This window comes from Rhinichthys klamathensis, unplaced genomic scaffold (genome assembly GCF_029890125.1).
Source record: "Rhinichthys klamathensis goyatoka isolate OS25496 unplaced genomic scaffold, OSU_Roscu_1.1 h1tg000604l_1, whole genome shotgun sequence".
Classification (NCBI taxonomy): Eukaryota; Metazoa; Chordata; class Actinopteri; order Cypriniformes; family Leuciscidae; genus Rhinichthys; species Rhinichthys klamathensis.
In genome coordinates, this window is record NW_026607059.1 from 42,857 (window position 1) to 68,092 (window position 25,236).

General features: G+C 41.5%; 1 protein-coding gene and 1 long non-coding RNA gene across 2 annotated transcripts; one reads left to right on the forward strand and one right to left on the reverse strand.

Annotated features, from left to right (window-relative positions):
* Nucleotides 1–4,998: 4,998 nt before the first annotated feature.
* LOC130075814 (uncharacterized) lies at nt 4,999–25,007 on the forward strand. Its single transcript, XR_008805580.1, has 3 exons — nt 4,999–5,129; nt 15,880–16,212; nt 24,653–25,007. It is a non-coding gene; the product is annotated as an uncharacterized LOC130075814 (long non-coding RNA).
* tmem100a (transmembrane protein 100a) lies at nt 15,665–18,864 on the reverse strand. The gene is made up of 2 exons (XM_056240575.1): nt 18,720–18,864; nt 15,665–16,284 (listed from the first exon to the last, which is right to left on the reverse strand). Exon 2 carries the CDS (start codon nt 16,230–16,232, stop codon nt 15,792–15,794), a length of 441 nt encoding a protein of 146 aa, XP_056096550.1. The 5' UTR covers nt 16,233–16,284; nt 18,720–18,864; the 3' UTR covers nt 15,665–15,791.
* Nucleotides 25,008–25,236: the final 229 nt, after the last annotated feature.

A 25,236-nucleotide genomic window follows, 5' to 3' on the forward strand; every position in this document is an offset into this window, starting at 1 on the left:
CAACAACTTGAACACTCCTGATTTCACAGAGAGCAAGTCATGTAGTGTGAACCGGACTGTTCAGACCGACGTTTTAAAATCATGTAGTGTGAACTAGGCTTTACTGTGTGCTATGTTCCAAGTGATAGCTTTTTGTGAGGTGTAGAGCGAAATATAAAGTTGTTATTTGCTGGACATTTTGCAGTTACGGTGTGGCATACATTGGGAAGAACATAAATTTTGGTGTGCATGATATATCGGCCACCATATCGGTATTGGCCGATATATGATCATTTTTAATGTTATCGCTATCGGCCTGAGAAGAAAACTTGGCCAATATATATCAAAGCCGATAAATAATGTATTATTTCCTTCATCTGAGTCGCTTTAGATGCACACTGTTCGCCACGATAGTTTTGAATTGCTTGAAATATGATTGGAATCACTTCAAAAAAAGGAAAATAGAGTTCGTTGTAACATGTGTGCAGCGCAAGTCTGTCATAGAAGCTACATAACATTATAATGAGAATATATTATAATGTGTGCTTGGGACGTGGCTTTTAATAGTGAGACTTTTGTTTTTGTAATCAGGCTCTCTAGAGTTACAGGAAAACTCGGATTTTGATTTATCGGTTTTAAGAATTATATCGGTTATTATCGGTATCACTATCGACCAACATTTTCATATCGGTGCATCCGTATATGTTTATAATATCAGATGACGAAAACCAGCCAGGAAAAGTCTAAACAAAAGCCGTTTGCTGCCATCAGGTGAATGACATTTTTACAGTAGAGTTGAAGTGCACATATTAACAAAAATATGAGCTTTACAATTCAGCCTTTAAAGTTCAGATGAGACAGAAGTTTCCACAGATCTTTTCTTCTGCAGTGATGATGTATTTTTGTAGGCCGAGCCATAAGTCCGCAATCACTCTTGTTCCCTCGACAGAAAACCCAATAGGATTTTTCCATTGGCTTTTGTATTATTGCCGAAAATAAGCCCTAAGATCAGCAAATGTTTCTGATTACTACATTTGTTGTTCCCTTTATAATAATCTTCACAAATTAACACAACTTCTATGAATTTTGAAGCCTAAAAATAATCGGCAGAAGTATAAAGCTAAAGTAGGCTATAAACGAACTACACCACAGTTGACTTCAACGTCAACAAAACGTCTTAATTAAGACAGAAAGTTTGAGTTATGTTAGTTTACGAGAGTGCGATTATAAACACGACGAGGCTGTGAAAGCGAATAGTGAGTAAATTAATTTGCCTGTTCAGTGTGATGATGTTTAATTTCCTCAACAAACTTCTGAGGAACTTAACCGCCTTTTAAGTTCCACTTAACCACTTAACCGCCTTTTTCAAGACAAGTAAAAACTTAAAAAAAAAAATCACATTACTGATGTATTTTATGTTGTAGAATAAAATCTGAAAATATGTTCACCACAGACGTTATGTCAGAAAACCCATTGATTTCAGGACGATGGAACCGGAAATGCTAAAATGCTGAAATGCTGCTTGTTTCTGTGTTTTGGCCTACATTTTTTGACTTTAAAATGCTTTAAAATGGCTTTTTGGTCACTTTTAGACAGATTTAAAGAAAATGACACGCATACAGCAAGACAATATCAATATAATTTCACAAACCTGTATCACTTGAAGCCAAAATCCATCCTTCTGTCCCTTTAAATATCGGTGTTAAAAGAGCACATTCATCCGTTCTATATCCAACATCAGGTCTTCCTTCATTTTTAACTCGTAGCTGCTGTTGGAGTGGTGGCTTGGTAAATGTGTTGCCTATCACATATCCAGTATCTCTGCTCTCCATAATTAAGGTATTTGGTACATTTATATCAGCGGTAGCAGTTCAAACTAACATCATGTAATTTCATTAACACTAAGTTGACCTTCAAAATTTAGGTGAAAATGCAGACGAGCCGCCACTTCATGAATAAATCGTTCACAATGAGATCAATAACATGCATTTGGACACATTTCATGCCGACTTTAAACCATGTGGATGCCGACACAATACTTTCATTTTGATTTTTCTTAGTTAAAACATGAGTAGAGGTTTTTTAAATCAACATTTTGCAACAATTGCTGTGTTGACTGGATTTTTCCCTCAAGGGCCATAATATTTCTTGCCTCAAACCACCTTTTCTTCAGAAATGGGCCCTTGTAGAAAGTGCTTATGTGAACTACACACTTTCACATTGCAGCAACGTGAGTAACTATGACAAGCTTGGATTGTTCTTTGTTTTCCCATTAAAATTTATATGAGCGGATTAGGTGTGTGTGTGTGTGTGTGTGTGTGTGTGTCCTGAGGCTCATTGATACCAGTGCTGATGTCATAGTGTTTTCCTGAATCCCAGCTCTGAGATCATTGTCTAAAGAGGTTGTTCAAAGGTCAACCGATCTCACACGTCAAGAAACGACACAACCCAATTGACAGCGACATTGGGCCGCTTCCTTTGAGATTTCATCAAACTCTTTTCACAAAGCTTTCTTCTACTGCATGAAATACACAGTGCACAGCGCTATAGTACACAGTAAATAAAACAGACAGTGTTTACAAATGAATACTGAGGACTAATCACAGAGTTTATTTACACACTGAGAAGGATAAACAGTGCAAAAACAGACTATTTAATAGTAACTGTGGTAAATAGTCATTAAAAATTACATGATCCTTCAGAAATCATTCTAATATGCGCATTTGATGCAGAAACATTTCTAATTATTATCAATGTTGATAACAGTTTCAACCGTTTTGTGATGCATTTTTTCCCCCAGGATCCTTTGATGTATAGAAAGTGTAAAAGAAAAGCATTTGTTTCATACATAAATCTTTTCTAATATTATAAACGCCTTTACTGTCACTTTTGATCAGTGTAATGCGTCCTTGGTGAATAAAAGTATTCATTTATTTCAAGCTTTTGAACGGTAGTGTAGCTTTGTTATGGTCACTTTCACTCAAACAATCACAATGAATGAATTACTCACAGAGGATAATGTTTTCTCATACAGATTTCTATCAAACGTTGCTCTGCGGTTTCCCGTGGGGGAGGCTTGACGTCTTTCCTTCTTTGGGGCATTGTGGGATACGTCTGTCTGAGGCCGATGGACTCGGCTCTGCATAATCTGCAAGAGCTCTTGATGAGGGAAAGTTGAACAAAGGCTGACCGGTCTGAGCTAGGCACTCCTGGGTTTAATTAGGAAGTGTGTGTGTGTGTGTGTAAGGAGCAGGGTGGGACTATTGCAGCAACAGTGGGGAAAAGAGTACACGCCGATCGATCAGCGCGAGCCAGAGTTTTGCGTCACAGAGGACGACAGTCTGTGGTTATCATCACTCACGCACTGCTCCATTCAGACGATTGTTTTGCCGATTGAATAGTGCTGCTCAACGCGGAGCCAGAATTGGTGGAAATCATTCAAAAACAAAAAGCCATTGTTTCATAAAAGCTTTACCACCTTCCAGCCCAGCACACAATGACTCTATAATGCTTATCCGTCTCCATAAACACACGCACAAGGAAATTGACTAAGAATGATTTGTGCATGCTTTATATGTGATGTTTAGGTGCTGTATGTAAGTTTTTGACTGTACTAAAGCATAAAAATTCCATAAAATGTTAAGTTTGCAGATATTTAGGAAACATGCTGAGTTCACATACTCGTTTCTCTGAAAAAACACTTCTACAGCCAGTTACTTTACTTTGAAATATGCGCTTCGCGTCAGAATGTCTGTTTTTGTTTTGGTCTGTGGTATATCGCACGTTGCAAATTTACCCAATAGTATTTCGAGACCACAGGTTGCCAGTTCGCGTAAAACACAGCGTATTGCGGCAATAGAAACCAGGGAAGAAACTGGGTCAAAGATTGCAGATTCTGCCCAACCTAAAAAAAAATGTCTCCACACCCATCTAAAATCTCTATGAATGGGAGCATAATAAAAACGCGATATCAACTCATCATGAATCAATAAATCAACTCATCAACTTACAGTGTGTAAGTCTCCTCTGCTTTCATTGTCAATTGCGCTCGTTCCTGTTGCGTGTCCTCAAACTGGCAACCCGCGTGAGCGTCGAGTCTGAGCAGGACGGGGCGGCGGAAACAACTCTCTGATATTTTGAATTTGGACTGCAGTACCCATTTCAACCACTAGCTGTCAATCTTACAGACTGCACCTTTAAATTTATTAAAGGAATTATGCAGAACAGGTAAATGTATAATACTGAAAGTTGCTATTAGACTACAGTGGTTGTACGATTTGTCTAATGACTATGCTTGTGGTTCTTGTTTAGCAACTTACATTTCAAAACAAAATTAATGTTTGAGGTATGAATGTGTGCAATCTGTGTTGTACATGGAAATTTGAGGTATGTTGAGTGAAGTGATTTACATATACATTGAAAACTGTTGTTCTAAATGCTCACTAGTTCTGAAATTTGGAGTCAGTAAGTCAGTAAGTAAAAAAAAAAAAAAAAACTTTTATTCAGCAAGGATCCATTAAATTGATCAAAAGTGACAAAAAGAGTAAACAAAATACACCCATCGATTCCATCATCCACCCGGAACAAACCGTTCCCTCGGACAGCCTCTGCTCCAACTGGCCAGGGTAGGTCAGAGTGGCTGGATGTTTGACACATTTTTTGTGAAGGAATTCCTGACACTGAATCGTGCCCGGGACGGTGCACCCTCTATGGGACGCCCGAGCGGGTCAGAGGGGGTTGAGGTCTCCCCTGAGCCTGCACTTTTTTCTTCAGCCGGCCATCAATTCCTACATTCAAGCCTGCTAAGGTGCACTTCTCTGGGCTGCCAGCAGCAAACTATGCACTGGTTTGCTTCTCTGGAGGTCTGTGTTTGAAATGGTTCAAAACCTGAGTACAGTCCATCACACAACCGCCTGAGAACATTCGATGCCTCTGTCAAAACACCTCTCAAAGTGCTTGCTACGCATTGTTATTACCATGACCCGCCAAGCAGTGTGCAGGAAACCACATGTCTTTGGGTTCCAGTGGGTTGCAAAGCTGAATCTTTAAGGATTTGATGGAAAGGCACCACCAGGAGTGGAACCCATGCGGCTTAATTTGCCTCAACATGGGAAACCTCACCCGGCCCGGACACGGAAAGGAATGCTAGTGTAAGTTGGACCAGGCAAATAGAGCTGTTTGTTTTAAATGAACAAAACACATCTATAATGAGCCTAGTTTACATAGAGCAACATTTGAGCAAAACAACCTTCCTTTGTGAACTTTGCTTCCAAAGAAAATGTTCTTGATGAAAGTTGAGAAATCACTGTGGATTATGACATTGTGAATTTCACTGAACAGTTGTGCCAATTGTTTGTCTCTTTGGTATATTTTTGTCATTTAAAGGGATACTCCACCAGTTTTTCTTATTAAACTATGTTATTCCCTTAACTAAGACGAGTTGATACATACCTCTCTCGTCTCCGTGCGTGCACTATATCGCTCTGTATTGCCGCAAAACTATGTTAGCACTTAGCTTAGCCCATGCATTAAATATGGGCCAAGCAGAGAAGCGACCAAACACTTCCACGTTTTCCCTATGTAAACACAGTTACTCGAGAAGTGTAACTTGACCTGGGCTGGTGACACAAAATAAACCGTTGCGCTTTTCTAAGCGTTTAAAATTGATGACTATATTGTATGGCGGAATACCATAACAAGTGCTTTTGAGCACTTCGACTTGGCGCAATAATATCTTCACTTGTGAAAAGTCCTCTTACCGGCTCCCGCTTCCTCTCCCCCTCCCTCTGACATTTCCGTCAATACAACCAACGTGACTTTTACTACCTGTGCTATTAGCAAACTGCAGATCATTTGCAATGGCGGACTTTGTAGATGATTATGACTTCTTTGTAGAAGACCCAGGCCAGAGCCATATCTGTTTGAACCCGAGTACACGGAGGAGGAATTAGCTCTTATGGACCGTGAGAGGCAAGAAAGATATGATCCAGAACAGACCGGAGCTGGCGAAAGACCACGGGCTTTCTGTAAGTGATCTGAATATTGTTGGTGTAGCCTCATCCTTTAGGCGTGTTCCTGTGCAGGTATAGTCCTCCTTTGTGAAATGTTCGGAGCAAACACGCCACTTCTTCAGAGTCATCAATGGTGTTTTGGGATTCTTGTTCAAAGCAGCTAACCAAGCTCTCCGCTGTATATGGTGTGTTGGAATTCGGTGAAAAATGACAGCACTACATTCTCCTTATTTTCACAACCCTTTACGATGCACGCTTTAACCATTATTGTACACAAACTAGCTTCCAACAACCTGTTACTTCGTCAACTCCGCTCGAACTACTACCGGCGCATGTCACGTTGGTTGTATTGACGGAAATGTCAGAGGGAGGGGGAGAGGAAGCGGGAGCCGGTAAGAGGACTTTTCACAAGTGAAGATATTATTGCGCCAAGTCGAAGTGCTCAAAAGCACTTGTTATGGTATTCCGCCATACAATATAGTCATCAATTTTAAACGCTTAGAAAAGCGCAACGGTTTATTTTGTGTCACCAGCCCAGGTCAAGTTACACTACTCGAGTAACTGTGTTTACATAGGGAAAACGTGGAAGTGTTTGGTCGCTTCTCTGCTTGGCCCATATTTAATGCATGGGCTAAGCTAAGTGCTAACATAGTTTTGCGGCAATACAGAGCGATATAGTGCACGCACGGAGACGAGAGAGGTATGTATCAACTCGTCTTAGTTAAGGGAATAACATAGTTTAATAAGAAAAACTGGTGGAGTATCCCTTTAAATTAGTAATTGTTCTGTTTAGCACAAACATGCCTCCTTCTATGTTCTTCCCAGTTACATAAGTATCAATGCTGTTGCCGATGTTCCTCCTAAAACATAAAGAGTATAGATAGATACTGCATAAAATTATTGCGAAGAGCAGTTAATATTGAGATCTTTGTCTTTGGTTTCCTGGCAAATCTGAGCAGTTTAAAACTGTTTTGAGATCAGGATGCACGTGAGATTGGGGACATTTTCCCAGGAGAAGCATCTGAGAAGCAGGATGCATTTAGTCTGATAGCAATACAATTGAGACATTGAAGATATTTTTTTTGGTCATATTTATTTCCCTTGAGTTTCACTCTATTTCTCAACTTTCAACCAGAGACGAGAAGATCTGCCAGCTCTTTCTTTTGAAATGGAGATCTCTGTTGCAACACCGTAAATGCATTTCAGAGAGTTCAAAACGCTGCAAAGTCAAAGGCCTTGAGTTTATTTTGAAGGCAATAATGAAAACCTCACATTCTCTTATTCCTTCCTTCCTGTTCTTTGGCTTTTAGTCACAATCAAAGAAAGGAAGAGAACTAGGGAGTCACCCTGTCAATGTGAATAAAGTGAAATTGATGACAGTAACTTTTGGTTTTCACTGAGATGCTCAGATCGGTGAGATCAGATGTGTTTTATTCAGTCTTCCTCCTGAATGCATGCAGGTTCAAAGTCATGTCACTGCCAGGAACTGTCTGGCACGGGAAGTGCAGTGATCCCACGCTGAGATCTTCCATCCCTGCAGCCATGACAGAGATTTCAGAGCATTAATTGGCCGTCCTGTCTCTCTACGAGACACTTAAGCAGATCTATAGCTTTCTAAAACCCCTCAGTTCAGGCTGTTTTCCTTGCTTTCCGTGTGTTGAATTGAACCTCAGAACAGCAGGAGTGATGCTTCGCTCTTTTAGAAACAATACTGCAGGATGACGGATAACTTTTTAGTGTTTCGACAACTTTTATGGGCAAAGCGAAAGAATTCCCGCAAGGAACAGCTTCTCATTCTCGTGTTTAAAGAGCAAAGCCACTGTAGGAGGTTCAGCAGTGTATTTCATTCATGAATAGAAACACTCCTTTTAAAGGTCTTTCCCACTGCATTAACACAGAAACCATTTACTCCAGTTAACTCTGCTCTTGTTTAGAGGAGGTCAAAGGTCAGACAATAGCCCAAAGAAGAGACGAATAAAAGCTGATGGAGCTCAGAGGAGGAAAACCGTGGATTCTTTGCAAGGTTGTGGCCATTGATCAAAAGATTTCTCATTTATCAACTTAGGAATTACACTCACCGGCCACTTTATTAGGTACCCCATGCTAGTAACGGGTTGGACCCCCTTTTGCCTTCAGAACTGCCTCAATTCTTCGTGGCATAGATTCAACAAGGTGCTGGAAGCATTCCTCAGGGAGTTTGGTCCATATTGACATGATGGCATCACACAGTTGCCGCAGATTTGTCGGCTGCACATCCATGATGCGAATCTCCCGTTCCACCACATCCCAAAGATGCTCTATTGGGTTGAGATCTGGTGACTGTGGAGGCCATTTTAGTACAGTGAACTCATTGTCATGTTCAAGAAACCAATTTGAAATGATTAGAGCTTTGTGACATGGTGGAAGTAGCCATCAGAGGATGGGTACATGGTGGCCATAAAGGGATGGACATGGTCAGAAACAATGCTCAGGTAGGCCGTGGCATTTAAACAATGCCCAATTGGCACTAAGGGGCCTAAAGTGTGCCAGGAAAACATCCCCCACACCATTACACCACCACCACCAGCCTGCACAGTGGTAACAAGGCATGATGGTTCCATGTTCTCATTCTGTTTACGCCAAATTCTGACTCTAACATCTGAATGTCTCAACAGAAATCGAGACTCATCAGACCAGACAACATTTTTCCAGTCTTCAACTGTTCAATTTTGGTGAGCTCTTGCAAATTGTAGCCTCTTTTTCCTATTTGTAGTGGAGATGAGTGGTACCCGGTGGAGTCTTCTGCTGTTGTAGCCCATCCGCCTCAAGGTTGTGCGTGTTGTGGCTTCACAAATGCTTTGCTGCATACCTCGGTTGTAACGAGTGGTTATTTCAGTCACTGTTGCCCTTCTATCAGCTCGAACCAGTCTGGCCATTCTCCTCTGACCTCTGGCATCAACAAGGCATTTCCGCCCACAGAACTGCCGCTCACTGGATGTTTTTTCTTTTTCGGACCATTCTCTGTAAACCCTAGAGATGGTTGTGCGTGAAAATCCCAGTAGATTAGCAGTTTCTGAAATACTCAGACCAGCCCTTCTGGCACCAACAATCATGCCACGTTCAAAGTCACTCAAATCAACTTTCTTCCCCATACTGATGCTCGGTTTGAACTGCAGGAGATTGTCTTGACCATGTCTACATGCCTAAATGCACTGAGTTGCCGCCATGTGATTGGCTGCTTAGAAATTAAGTGTTAACGAGCAGTTGGACAGGTGTACCTAATAAAGTGGCCGGTGAGTGTATATCAGTTCCCAGCAAGCAATTTTGCATTTAAAAGACGTCTAATAGACGTCCAAACACAGCCCTGACGTCTAGGCTAAAACAAGGCAAAATTTGGGCTTTCAGTGAAAATTTTATAGACGTCTAAACCATAGCCCAAGAATAGACTAGTCATCTTAAATATGAACATGTCAATGAAATGAAACCAAACTCATTGTAATCACTGTTGACTTTGCTTACATGATGGAAGATCATACATCTCGCAAGTTATTTTGGCAAAAACGACATGTAAACGACATTTGGCTAGAAGTGGGTTACTCATAGCTGGACTATATCGGGTCTATAGTTAACCTAGACTGAATGACAGCTATTGCTTGCTGTGTTGTGTCTCAGACATAGTTAACACAGACTGTGAAATGACGGTTGTCTCAGACATTGCTCCAAAAATTAATTAAATGGCAATTGTTGACATAGTAATGAGTATTTAACCCTGGGTCAATGTAGCCCTGGGTTATTTTGTTCCAACGTAAATTGCTGTGGTTTATTGTTTGCTGGCAGGACCGGATGAGCTCGTTCGACCTTCTGGTTTCTCAAAGTCAGGTGATGAAAAGGCTGGAGGTGCTGAGGCCCGAACGCTGAGCCACCCCTCACTGTGGGACCTCAGCTGTGTCTCTGTCCCCGGGGCCACAGCAGTGATATTTCAACAGACAGAGATCTTGGGTTGTGTCCAGGAACCCCCTGGTGCTCCTATGAGTTGCATGACTCAAAGACAGAGAGATGCTAGAGTCAAACCACATGTTTCCCTCAGCCTTTTGCTTATTAAATGTCTTGAGGGTTTGGCTACACAGCATGAGAATGAAACACAAATGTAATATTCTTTAATTCATAAATATTCAATTTGAATAGATCAGTCAGACAAGGTTGTCAGTTCTGAGCATTTTCTTGTTTTGTTCTTCCAGGGTGGTTAAGTGGTTGCTAGAGGGTTCATGGTGGTTAAGTGGTTGCTAGAGTGGTCTGGGTGGTTGTTAAGCGGTTGCTAGGGTGTTCTGGGTTGTTGTTAACCAGTTTCTAGGGTGTTCAGGGTGGTTAAGTGGTTGCTAGGGGTGTTTGGGCTGGTTAAGTGTGTTCTGGGTGGTTATGTGGTTGCTATGGTGTTCTGGTGTTGGTTAAGTGGTTCCTAGGGTGTTCTGGTGTTGGTTAAGTGGTTCCTAGGGTGTTCTGGTGGTGGTTAGGTTGTTGTTAGGGTGTTCTGGGTGGTTAAATGGTTACTAGTGTGTTCTGGGTGTTTAAGTGGTTGCTAAGGTCTGGGTGGTTCAGTGGTTGCTAGTGTGTTCTGGGTGTTTAAGTGGTTGCTAAGGTCTGGGTGGTACAGTGGTTGCTAGTGTGTTCTGGGTGTTTAAGTGGTTGCTAAGGTCTGGGTGGTACAGTGGTTGCTAGTGTGTTCTGGGTGTTTAAGTGGTTGCTAAGGTCTGGGTGGTTCAGTGGTTGCTAGGGTGTGCTGTGTGTTTAAGTGGTTGCTAGGGTGTTCTGGGTGGTTCAGTGGTTGCTAGGATGTTCTGGGTGGTTAAGTAGTTGCTAGGGTGTTCTGGGTGGTTCAGTGGTTGCTAGAGTGTTCTGTGTGTTTAAGTGGTTGCTAGGGGGTTCTGTGTGTTTAAGTGGTTGCTAGGGTGTTCTGGGTGGTTAAATGGTTACTAGTGTGTTTTGGGTGTTTAAGTGGTTGCTAAGGTCTGGGTGGTTTAGTGGTTGCTAGTGTGTTCTGGGTGTTTAACTGGTTGCTAAGGTCTGGGTATTTAAGTGGTTGCTAGGGTGTTCTGGGTGGTTCAGTGGTTGCTAGGATGTTCTGGGTGGTTAAGTGGTTGCTAGAGTGTTCTGTGTGTTTAAGTGGTTGCTAGGGTGTTCTGGGTGGTTAAGTGGTTGCTAGGGTGTTCTGGGTGGTTCAGTGGTTGCTACGGTGTTCTGGGTGGTTAAGTGGTTGCTAGGGTGTTTGGGGTGGTTAAGTAGTTTGCTAGTAGGGTTGGGTGTTTACAAATGTAATAATGTTAAGTTTAACATACTAGAGTAAATTAATTTGACCTAAACCAACTAAATTGTGTTGACTCAAATAAACTGGAAAATAATTGAATTAACTAAATTAAATAAATGTTCTTCAGTTAAATTAAGGGTAGTGAATTCATTTTTGAGTGTTAGATTAAAAACTTACCTGACTAAAAGTGGTACTTGAGTACTTTAGCACTTGAAATCCTAAATTCACAAAAACAGAAAGAAATATAAATAAATCTAAACCGAAATACTAAAAACCAATACAAATGACAAAAGTAACAAAATTACCTAAACTTAAGTTAGAATAAAAACAGAAAACATAAAAATAAAAGCTACTTCAAAATTTGAATAAGTAATACAATAGTATGAAACAACACTGGTCTCATTTGCGTTTATTTTTATTTCTCCAAAGGTCTTCCCAGACCTTCCCGTGGAGAGAAGAAGACGACCTGGTCCCGGGCGTCAAACATCTGATCTACTGTATGTGTCGGGTGTCAGCCCATCTCTTCTGTGCTGTGTGTTCACCAGGTCGTGAGGGACGCTGGCTATCGAATCTGACGAAGTGTGTCGTGGATGCTGCTCTGACGCAAGCAAACCATTGAGTTGTAGTGTCTGGTGTCAGGGAAACGCATAGCAACGCAAATGCTGCCTATAAATACGTCTCTTAAGTCTGGCTATTTTAAAACGCCGTGTCGAAGCGAGCAGTTCAAGGCCACAACCCATCACCTATAGAGCTGGTCGAGTCTGGGGACTGCAGCTGTACTGCTCTAATGGACTAATGGTTGTTTTGTGCTTTTACACAAATAGAACATTTCTGTTTTTCAGTTCGTGACGGAAATACAAAATCGGTGTGTTTTATGTTTAGTTAATTACATGTGCAAGTATTTGCCTTTCTTTTAGATTTTGCTTGCCAAAATCTGCCAAAAATCTGTAGGTGGTTGCCAGGGTGTTGCTATGTTGTTCTAAATGGTTAGAGTAATGCTATGCGGTTGCTAGGGTGTTCAGGGTAGTTGCCAGGGTGTTGATTTAATGTTTCTAAAGTTATTTGAGTGGGTTGAGAGAGTGTTGCTATGCGGTTGCTAGGGTGTTCAGGGTAGTTGCTTTACTGTTTCTAAATAAATTCGTGCCGGTTGAGAGAGCGTTGCTATGCAGTTGCTAAGGTTTTCCGGGTAGTTGCCAGGGCGTTGCATAATTGCATTACTGTTTCTAAAGTGGTTTGAGTGGGTTGAGAGAGCGTTGCTATGTGGTTGCTGGGGTGTTCAGGGTAGTTGTCAGGGCATTGCTTTACTGTTTCTAAAGTGATTTGTGTGGTTGTGAGATCATTGCTATGCAGTTGCTAGGGTGTTCAGGGTAGTTGCCAGGGCGTTGCTTTACTGTTTCTAAAGTGATTTGCGTGGGTTGAGAGAGCATTGCTATGCAGTTGCTAGGGTGTTCAGGGTAGTTGCCACGGTGTTGCGTTAATGTTTCTAAAGTTATTTGAGTGGGTTGAGACAGCGTTGCTATGCAGTTGCTAGGGGACAGCGTTGCTATGCAGTTGCTAGGGTGTTCAGGGTAGTTGCCAGGGCATTTCTTTCTTGTTTCTAAAGTGATTTGCAAAGTTGCGAGAGTGTTGCTATGCAGTTGCTAGGGTGTTCAGGGTAGTTGCCACGGTGTTGCTTTAATGTTTCTAAAGTTATTTGAGTGGGTTGAGAGAGCGTTGCTATGCAGTTGCTAGGGTGTTCAGAGTAGTTGCCAGGGCGTTGCTTTAGTGTTTCTAAGGTGAATTTTAAAACAAACAGTTTGCAAAACAACACATTTAAAATGTTAATTGGATTTTGACCACACTTTATGATTGTTCGCCTGCATGTGAGCAATTGTAATAGTGATGCTTGACTTGGTAAACAACCACACAGTCTTAAAAAATATGCCTTTCAAATTCACTACTCAAATCAATAAACAATAAAGCAAGACACTATATGCGTGGTGAAGTCTGGATCATCCAGACACACAATGCGCAGTGCAGTCATGGAGAACACACTGTAAAAGAAAGACACATTTCCTTCCATTCATTATTGAAAGTTTTACTCACACGAGAAAGCTCGTTACAATCGACCCGACCCAAAGCGCTCTTTAACTGAGACTTCAAACAAACAGCAAGAGTGACTGGAGAAATAATTAAAGCCAGTCGCCTCTAAAAGAGTTACAAGAGACTTCAGTGCGGCTCATTCGGTCAGAGTTCAAAGTCATAACAGTTTGTTTTATCATTCGGCTTTCAAAATGGATGCTTCAGCACAAATATAATGACACATTCAATTTTATGCAACAGCTGCAATTAACTATATTAGATTAGATAATATAATTGATAGATATAGATATATTATACAGAATATTCGTGTATTCAGATGATTTTTGAAATCACTCACTCCACATGATACCACAAGATAACGTATTCTGTTTGCACAGGAGTTTATTAAAAATAGTTCTGTCGACAGCTTGCAGATATAACATTTCCAAAGACACTTATGGCGATTACAATCATACAATAATTTGAAACTGGATTGTTATTAAGACACATTCTTTTCATTCTCCCATCAAACATAAGCACCTGAAATCAACGATTCACGATTTTCATTTTGTTAAAATGATCAAAAGTGCTCAAATACACATAAAACTGTCATCTTAAATGCGGTTATCAGTCTTTTTAAGTTACTTCACATGCCGCTCAAGTCAGAGCATGTCTGTCGTCATAGTCCGAAGTACAAGAATATAAACACAATAAACTCAATAAAAGAAAATAATAGCATGTGGTTTTCCAGCCCATTGTTGTTTATACATCATAACACTAGTGATATAAGTACCGTACGTCTACGAAAGTGACATATAAAGTAGTTGGGTGTCAGAAAAACGCTCTCAATGAAGAAAAAAATCATTGTTCTTCATTTCCTCATTGTCCTCCCTTTCCTTTATGTCTCAAAGTGCGTCTTTCCATTAATCCGACCGGACAGGAAGCAGCCGTGGATTAATACGGCACTTCCCGTCTCTGGGTTTGCACAGCGGTTACTGGTCTTAATTTTGCCTTGGCCCGCGTCCCAGATAACCGAACGGTCCTGCCTGACAGGCAAAAGAGACTGAGGAGAAAACAAAAAAAGAGAAAGCGCTTACAAACCACTTGAAAGGTTGGCTAGCGCTGCGGCCCGTCAGAAGCTGTGAGGTCGTGAAAACGAGCGTAACCGTTGTCCCACACTGCAAAAAATTACTTTCTTACTGTACATAGTCTTGTTTTCCAAGTCAAATATCTAAACATTCCTAAATCAAGATACATTTACTTGAAAAAGGGCCTATTATGCCCTTTTTGGGCTCTACTAGAACAGGTTTTCATGCTTGAATGTTCAAAACCCAGTATTTTTCGCATATTCTCCATTATTGCGGCTCCTCTCTTCCCAGTCTGTCAGTAACGCTCTGTTTAGTTCCTGTCTCTATGAAGCCCCTCCTTCTGAAAAGCACACAGTGCTCTGATTGGTCGGCTGGACCAGTGTGTTGTGATTGGCTAACAGCTTTGAGCGTGTTTCTTAAATGTCACGCCCATATAATCGCGAGTTTTAACAACTCAACCAGACATTACCTCTTTATTTACCGTATGCCTTAGGCGGGAATAATTTAAATTAGGAATATTGTGTTCATTCGCACACGATAACTCAAGACTACAATCTACCAAGAGCAGCGCAAATTAGCGTCTGGCTTAAGACATGCTTTTTGGGTTGGTAAATAATTTGGGTGGCAAATAATGGCGCAAATACCAGTAAATTGACGAGCGCAAACCTTAGTAAATCACTTTTAAATACTCTCTTCCCACAAATATTGCATCTGAAAGGAAAACTCCTACAAATGCATATGCAATAAGGTCAGCCGCAAAAATAACCCTGTCCACGCCTTTTCAGCGCTAGTTTTTCACTGTGTCTTTAGTAAAACCTAACAGTAGTTTGTTAGCGCCAAAAATGACACAAGCTGTTAGTAAATCTGGCTCTAAGTCTTGTTTTCTGAAAAATGTATCAAAATTAAGTGAGTTTGTGCTTAAAACAAGAACAAATATCTGTCAATTGGATAAGAACAGTAAACGGAAAACTAGATTATTTTTCTGACCCCGTTGACATTAGTTTTAAGCATAAACCCACTTCATTTTGATCATTTTTTCAAAAAACATGACTTAATAGCATCTCAAATAAATGTACCTTGATCTAAGGTATTTGTAATGGAAAACAAGACAAAAACGCTGAGTAAGAAAACAATTTTTTCATTTCTTTTCTTGTTGCAGTGCAGCTGTGTCTCGACATCTGGACGCATGCAGTCTCGATTAAATGCTCCGAACGCTCATTCTGAGACCCATTCGTGAAATCCCGTCATCCGGTTTTTTTCTCCGAGAGCACTCGGCTGCTCTGAACTGGGGGCAAAACATCTGGACATTGTCCCAAAATGTGAGTGTAACGACGTTTTGACTGGTTTTTGGAGTCCGTGCTTGTGTGGAAATCAGGCGAAGATGCTCCTCTGATGGGCCATCAGGGCTGTCTGACTCTCTCTTCTCCTTTCCTTCTTTCTCTCCATCCGCACCTTCCAGCAGACGGCGCTCAAGGCGAGCAGCACCAGCCCGGCCGAGAGCAGCACCAGTCCGAAGTAGGATATGGTGGAGCCGTGAGAGTTGAAGCTGTAGGCCACGGCGGTCACCACGATCCCGGCGATCAGGACCACCACGCCGAACGGGACGGTGCACCGGTAGCAGGAGAGCTCGGCTCCCCCGGTGGCCGCCGTCAACTGCACCTCGTTGACCAGAGGAACGGTGACGGCCGCCGGTGGCTCGTTGTTGTTGGTTTTCTCGGCCAGGATTCGCTCGGGAGCTCCGGGGATCGTCATGGTGTCTTTCACAAGCTCGGCGGGCATCGCAGGGTCAAGGGTCAGTGTGTTTCGAGGCATCAGGCGAAGTCTGAGCCGTCTCTACTCAATATTCTTCTCACCGTTTCCACACCTGTAGGAAAAGCAAGGCGAGTTTATTACAAAACAGGGTTTTATACAATTAGAAAATGGTTTTAAAGCCTTTTTAAGAATAAGCAATAGAGCACTGCAGTGTTTTTGGAGGACTAAGTTTTAGTCGCATAACATCGGTTAACGGAAACGCAGTCATTTCGCAATCGTTTTTTATCGACATTTAGAAAATATCTCAAAAGTTTTGCGCAAATCTGTAATGCGGCTACTTTGGTTTCCTCAACGGGATTCCATTGGCTTTTGGATTATTGCAGAAAATAAGCTGTGACCAACAAAAGTTTATGATTCTGGCGCATTTAGTTCATCATGACAATCTTCACAAATTGAATACAACTTAAATGAATGAATTTTGAAGCCTAAATACAACCGCCAAAAATGCACCACGGTCACATTCCAGTTAAGTTATTTACAGGGTTTTATACAATGAGTTTTAAAACCTTTTTTAAGAATAAGCAATAGAGCATTGCTGTATTTTTGGAGGCCGAACAATAAGTTTGCATCACTAGCCACGTTTCCATTACCCTTCAAATTGCGCAAATTGAAATTGGGAATTGAAAATGCACCCAATGTGTTTCCCAAACTTTTGTCGCAAACTGGTCGTTCAACCACGTTGGTTTATGACGTCACGCACGTGGTGGAGTAATAACTACTTTTAATTAATCAGTTTGAGATCGAATTAATGCAAGGTGTTTTGATATACATTACAGACATGGCATCTGAGGAATATTTCAAATTTTTCTCAGTTATATAGTTTATTTCCAGATTCAATCATAGGCTCGTTCTTACGTACTAGGGCACGTTCGCACACGCGCAGTCTTCAAAAACTACGCTTTAAATCTCTTGACAAACTAAAAGACGTAAATTACATTTGTATGTATTCTAAATAAAACATACTGAATGTCAGCTTGCTTATTTTGCTCAAGATATGGCTTTATTAAATCCACATGTCATGCAAACAAGAAACCACACAACTCTGGGATGCTGCTTGCGAATGTTCATTAGAACTATGTTTTCGGGAAACGTACTATGCTGATAACGACGGTACTTGCGACCATAGTTGGCTAACAATGCTTTTGGGAAACGCACGCCATGGTCTGGTTGTCGATCATTGCATTGCTCTGCGATTGCTATGGTTTTCTAGGTAGTTGCTAGGGTGTTTTTGAATGTTTTTGTGCGTTGCTAGGTTGGTTGCTAGTGGTGTTTGTTTGTTTATAGGAGTCAGAACGAGTTACACGCTGAAGTGCAATACTTAATGATCTAAACAAAGCCCAAACTCGATGTATGAGCAATAGTAATAGTGATGGTTGAGCGAGTAAACACATGCGAGCGCAGGGCAGGTCTGTGGAGTTGTTTTGGTTTTCAAGCGGGAAGAGCCCCCAGATCCCCTTTCTGACCACAGACGCAGGCCGACCGTCGTCTGAATGACGCAAAGAGAGCTGCCACATTCCCTGGAGAGCTCACGATATGACATTACAAACCGGCCCATGAAACACGAGCGCCGTATAAATTAACAGTCACTTCTCAAGGGGCTTTTTCTTAAGAGGGTCAACAGAGCTGCCAAACGCCCGTGACACTTCTCTCTGACCGTTACGCATTACAGCTGCGCGGTTTAGCCTGGATTTTAACCCTCATGTGCTTCAGATTCAATACTTTTACATTTACAGTAGATCTTTCTTTACAATCAATATAAACTGACGGATATTGTTGAACTTTAGTTTTTACTCTAAACTGAGCATGCAGGTTTTTTTTTGTTTTTCAGAAAAGTGGCGGGGTACCCATGAAGGGTAGTAACATTGTTTCTTTATAGCAAAAACACAATACAATAAAACAAATCTGAATAGAGTGGCAAACTCATTCACAGAATCTGAAAATGGCATTTGCTTATAATTTTATAGCCCCAAAAATATACATATAATATTATTTTCATGCAGAACTAGATGTTTGAAATATCAAGCTAAATCTTATTTATAATCAGTTGTCATAAAAGTTTATATAGTCATAAAATATCAAATTAATGGCTACCTTAATGCTGTTTTCGAGTGTTTAAAGGGTGTTGAAATCTTTCAAATAAGTGCATTTGTGCACTAAATAGGGCAAAAACAGTATTTTATTGCTTTATATTTATAGTGAATTAAAATGCTATCATTTATGTATTAAAACATTTGTTTTGGTGACTTAAAATAACATATAATCTTTATATTACCATTGCAATTACATTAAAACTTAGTGTTTTTAAGAAACCGACATTAAAGGTCTTGTATTTCACTAGCTATACATCAGAAACTGCATGCATGAAGGCAGCAGAAACATTCACTAATGCCACGTGCGACACCCTTACGAATATGATATTTTATGAATGTGAAATAATGGGTTTGGTGCATGCATGAAGGTAATCTGAGACAGGGGCAAGTCATTCACCTCGCACGTGTTTTCCATCCTGCCCTCTGAAGATCCTGCTCAGCAAACCGAAGGCGTTAAAGTCCCGTTATACTCCAAACACAGGCGGCTTCTAGGATCTCCTCCTCTTGAAGCTTGTCGGAGACTGACTGTGTGTGCAGGTCTCATTCACTAGAAGTGCGTCTGAGTTCCTCCTCCTCCATGTGAACTAGCGCTGCTTCAGTCTGAACACACGGGGAGGGGCGTAAGCTTTGTAAACCTTGTCATCTGCTGCTCGCTGATGGTTTGCAGTTATGGTCATGTAATATACACTCACCGGCCACTTTATTAGGTACCCCATGCTAGTAACGGGTTGGACCCCCTTTTGCCTTCAGAACTGCCTCAATTCTTCGTGGCATAGATTCAACAAGGTGCTGGAAGCATTCCTCAGGGAGTTTGGTCCATATTGACATGATGGCATCACACAGTTGCCGCAGATTTGTCGGCTGCACATCCATGATGCGAATCTCCCGTTCCACCACATCGCAAAGATGCTCTATTGGGTTGAGATCTGGTGACTGTGGAGGCCATTTTAGTACAGTGAACTCATTGTCATGTTCAAGAAACCAATTTGAAATGATTAGAGCTTTGTGACATGCTGGAAGTAGCCATCAGAGGATGGGTACATGGTGGCCATAAAGGGATGGACATGGTCAGAAACAATGCTCAGGTAGGCCGTGGCATTTAAACGATGCCCAATTGGCACTAAGGGGCCTAAAGTGTGCCAGGAAAACATCCCCCACACCATTACACCACCACCACCAACCTGCACAGTGGTAACAAGGCATGATGGATCCATGTTCTCATTCTGTTTACGCCAAATTCTGACTCTAACATCTGAATGTCTCAACAGAAATCGAGACTCATCAGACCAGGCAACATTTTTCCAGTCTTCAACTGTTCAATTTTGGTGATCTCTTGCAAATTGTAGCCTCTTTTTCCTATTTGTAGTGGAGATGAGTGGTACCCGGTGGAGTCTTCTGCTGTTGTAGCCCATCCGCCTCAAGGTTGTGCGTGTTGTGGCTTCACAAATGCTTTGCTGCATACCTCGGTTGTAACGAGTGGTTATTTCAGTCACTGTTGCCCTTCTATCAGCTCGAACCAGTCTGGCCATTTTCCTCTGACCTCTGGCATCAACAAGGCATTTCCGCCCACAGAACTGCCGCTCACTGGATGTTTTTTCTTTTTCGGACCATTCTCTGTAAACCCTAGAGATGGTTGTGCGTGAAAATCCCAGTAGATTAGCAGTTTCTGAAATACTCAGACCAGCCCTTCTGGCACCAACAATCATGCCACGTTCAAAGTCACTCAAATCAACTTTCTTCCCCATACTGATGCTCGGTTTGAACTGCAGGAGATTGTCTTGACCATGTCTACATGCCTAAATGCACTGAGTTGCCGCCATGTGATTGGCTGCTTAGAAATTAAGTGTTAACGAGCAGTTGGACAGGTGTACCTAATAAAGTGGCCGGTGAGTGTAGTTCATTGAGAGGAACTATATAACTTTGCCAGTGTGTTAGTTTGGGTATAATTAATTTTGGTTAAAGCTTTAAAAATAAGTCATTAATATCAAACAAAGGTAATGCTCATCATGACAGTATAACTTTGCGGCATTAAAAATGGCGTATTATGCCCTTTTACAAAGTTGTGATTTTTTGTGTGGCTCTTTTGGAGTCGATTTTCACGCAACAATATTTTTTTCCTCATGTTTTTGTTGCGGCTCCTCTCTTCCCATTCTGTCAGTAAACCCATTATTTTTAGCATATTCTCCATTGTTGCGGCTCCTCTCTTCCCAGTCTGTCAGTAATGCTCTGTTTAGTTTCTGTCTCTATGAAGCCCCTCCTTCTGAAAAGCACAACAGTGCTCTGATTGGTCGACTGGATCAGTTTGTAGTGATTGGCCAACAGCGTTGAGCGTGTTTGGGAAATGTCCTAGCCTGGCTAACGCCAGACCCAATTCTCGTTGAGACTTGGGTCTGGGAACCACATGTTCATTTTCTCGTATTTGAGGCGTGGTTTACGAATGCCCAGAGCCGTTTATTGGGTGCTAAGAATGTCTATCAAATGCGCCTGTACGTAGCTCATAGCCAATCGTTTCAATTATACCAGATGACGTATGTAGAGCGACAGAAATTAGACGAGGGAGACGACGATGGCCGATGGGTCAGAGATTTATAGTGTAGCCTACACAATGGCGTGTATCTAACGGCCGTTTCACACCGCATGCGTGAGCGGCGCGTATTTTTTTCGGCGTGCATGTTAATCAATGAGTGCATTCACACCGGGAGCAGCGCGTGAGCGTCGAGCAGGAGCGGCGCGTGAGCAGCAGTGAAGCGGGGGTTTCGAATCTGTTTTTTGCTGCATTGCTCACGCTAAATCAAAGTGAAAGCACACTTTTGATGGACAAAAATAAATATGATTTCACACAAAAAGTGCCCAAAATGCACAGAATTAGCATGTCTAGTGAGTTTTAACAAGAACTTGAGTAGGCAAATAAAAGAAAATGAAGACTCTAAAATATTTATAGAAGATTTAGGCTATACCCGGTAAAAACTTGTTTTTAATTATTCAGTTTGGGTGAAAGTTGTGTATTATATATATATAAAAAAATAAACTAGCCAGAAAATATTATATCTAAACGTTCTTTTAGTTCATGTAACGTTAACACACAGACAGCTACAGGCTAGCACAACCCAAATTAAACCCGAGTGTGTGGTTTATTTGTGTGTTTTGTTTTTTATCCGCGGAGTTGCGGTCTTGTAAACATCGAAAGTATGACTAAAACTAATAGATTGGAGCCATTTTCTGGGTTGTTTTGTGGTATTGCATTTAACTTATATGCGAATGTTGTACACCTCCCCATTACAAACTTTCAAGACTATCAATGTTATAAAATGACCAACTTCTAAAAACAAATGTATAGTTCTTTGTAAAGAATTGCTCGCTTATATATAATGCCGAAGTCATATTTCAATGTCTTTGGAAAACAAGAAAAAACACAAAATGACTTAGGCAATTATGCTATGAGGCTAACGATATGTAGCTTTGGAGCCGCTGCTGTGACACTGTACAAACGCTTCCAGTGTGAATACTCTCGCGCGTCTGCAGCTGCCGTGACGATGTAGTTACGCTGACGCGCTGCTCAAATGCCGCTCACGCTTGCGGTGTGAAACCTATGTGTGAAACGGCCGTAAGGCTGCATCGAAAGGTAACTTCGCGTCTGCTGCCATGTTTGATCCATAGGTATAAACAAACTTCGGTGTGTCGCATAGACGCGTCACCGTCTTGCTGCTCCCTCCCCGTTCTGTGATTGGTTCCCTAAATGAGGCGAAAATTTGTTCCATGGTATCCAGACTGCCTTTCAGCGTGAATAAAATCGCGCTGCGGGAAGGCAGTATGGGGAAACCCAGACTAGAAATGTCCCGCGTCTGCAAGTTTCAGTTTCAACCTTCCGGTCTCTCTCTTGAATCCAACACAGAAGTGACTTAAACTGCAGTTCATCGACTGGCCACTAGAGACAGGCTGCAAAAGAGAGTCAATCCCATTGACCCCCATGTTAAAATGCCTAACTTTACAACAGAAAAAAATATGTTTACAGCCTGGTACAAAAAGTGGTTTTGGTCTATATAGCTAATTTTGCCCTTCATGACAACTGTGAGGGAGGTGAATTTTTTTTATAACTCATCCTTTTAAATTATATTAAGCCTTAAAGTTGTGCATAATTACGGGCGTGGCCACTTGAGTGACAGGTGGATCTCGCTGATGTCACTACTAGCCGCTTGTCTGCTGTCTGTTAGCGCCACGTCACCTCAGCTAATCCGCCTCTCCGCTCATTTTCGGTTATCCGGGAGTGACGCGCTGCCAAGATGGCGACGGCCGGCTCCGCCCACTTTGGGCTTCAAAAATGCTCTTCAGAAACACTACGGGTGACGTCACATCACTACGTCCATTATTTTACACAGTCTATAGGCTTGTTCGACTTCATGCAGCTCTGCGCAGACCGATCGGCGGCTGACTTGAAGCAGTGCATGCCGGTTAGAAATGTTGTCCGACTTGATACAGCGCCGACGCCACGTGACTGTGACGTATGCCATCAAAATACCGCGAGAGCGATTCGAGAGCAGCCGGAGAACTCAGCCAGCGCATATTCTGAAGAGCGGCTGCTCGGGGCTGCACAAGCTCTGATGACGACACAGCTGTTCCACGATTGGCCGGATTCACCGCATGACAACGATCACGTGCGTTTCGTGTTTATTCTCACACCTTTAGTTCCACTAAAGCTCACAAATCAGTTTTTTATAACAGTAAACACTCTTTTCATGTAGTCGTGATGTTAGCTATATTGTGTTATGTTTATCAAAATAAAAGTGATTAAAAACGTCGACTGCACTTCATTGATAGTGGCTATTTTGAACTTTATTCTTGTTCAAACAGATGCAGTATGAAGCAGTACATAAAGTAATTAATGAAAATGTGTCTGAAACATCTGTGCATTTGGCAAATGTTGAATTTATTTCACTTCAGCTGTGGAAAAAAGTATACAAACACCACGTGAGCTGTCACTACGGGAACCAGAAAGTGTCCGACTTCACGTCTCCATTTGCAGCTCCTCCCCGCCTGCACGCGGCTACTCTCGCCGATCGGTTACATCCAGCCACAGCCGATGTCGAACACACCTTATGGTTTCAACACACTACTAACTAACTCAACCCCTCCCCTTTATTTTGCGTATGCCTTGGGTGGGAATTATTTAAATGAGAAATATTGTGATGTATTCGTTTCCGTAAGAAAACTCAAGACTACAATGGAGGCGTTCCAGGGAGTTCAGAAACAGAGACACTGATATAGAGAATAACTCCCTCTGGAGTGACATGGGCTGCGTTTAAATTCACTTTTAGACATACACTCGCACTTCCCCTCGGGAGAATCCCCTCCGTCATTTTAAAGTGCGTTTAAACTTCGTCAAATGGATGAGGCAAGTTTATTTGGACGGACACTCGACCCCTTGAATTTGACAGAGGGAGCTCGATATGTACACTTCAGACAGATCCATAGACCACAATGCAACACGATTGTGACGATTGTGAATTTCCCCACAAGTGATCAAAGGCTTAGTGCGCTCCTTTTAAACACATTTCAAGGTTTCCGCCAGTAGTGGGCGCTCATGCAACATAAGCAACGACGTACATCCGAGTGAACGAGACAGAGTGAAGTTAAACACAACCTTTGTGCTTTGTAACTTTGCAGACCTTTTTCATGATCAAACAGCAACACTCAAGAATGCTGAAAATGTTTTTAAAAAACCCTCTTTTTAAATATTCTGAATTAATGTTTCTCAAAAAAACTTTTGATCTAAAGGCTTAAATGCTTCAAATTAGTTTCAGAACAGTAAATTGTGTTTATTTGCGCGTCTAGCACATGAGTTCCTCCTTCAGTAGTGTTTTATAAGAAGTTGCTTGATGATATGTGTGTATTTAGTTCTGGTTATATTAATTGCAACATTACAACACATGCGTTTCACACTTTTACAATACGTAGCCTAATAACTTTCGTGTATTTTCATTTGGAAGACACTGTTAGCCATGCATTTAAGGTACAAATAAATAAATAAAGATGAATAATACATGAATAGCATTTATAGTTATACACAGTCAAATAATATGGAAATGCACATTATTGCATATACAATATTTATTTCAATGTTTGAATCTGACGTGACGGCTACAACAGTCTTGCTGAAGTCGCCAGTAAATCACTGCACAAGTGTGTATTTTGTTTGTGGACATACATTTGAATATGTGTCAGTGTGAATTTGAATGCGTTTGTGATTTGAACTCTTGCTCTTAAACGCATTTATGTGTGACTCAAGCAACCAATGTGTTTCTCTGCTTCTTTTTCTCTTGTAACGTGATACAGGGTGTTGTCTACAGTCTTCCTTCCCGGAGGAAATCTCTCCTCAAACGCAGCGCGCGCTGACGGACATCGCTCGGGTCTCTGACTGACAGCACACAGACACTGAGAGTTTGGTCATTCGCCTCCAGTTTTGCAACTTGCTTGAGTTCATTTGAGTTCATTCAGTGCAATTCTCACCAAACCGTTCTTTAATGAACAGATTTTATACAAACACTCCTTAAAGTTTCTTCAATTGTTCATTTAATCGTAACAGGTTTTTTTTTTTTTTTTTGGCTGTATAGTGTTTTAAGAAATATGTTTTTCCACAGGTTCTTTCCTATCAGCTTGGATCTAACCCTTTATTTTATTACACTTTCACAGCTATTATGACACCGCCCATTTCTGATGAATTGATGGGCCTGTTATGAATGGTGGAGTATAAATATTTGAGCTGCTCTGTCTTGTAACAGGCTGTAGGTATAGAGTATCATCTGGGAACAAAGGTGACAGCATTGGGTTACTAACAGAGGCTCTCAGACAAATATATGTCTCATGTCAGGCTCCCGACCACCCGGCCGGAAATTATTTCGAGATAATGAACGTCTGAC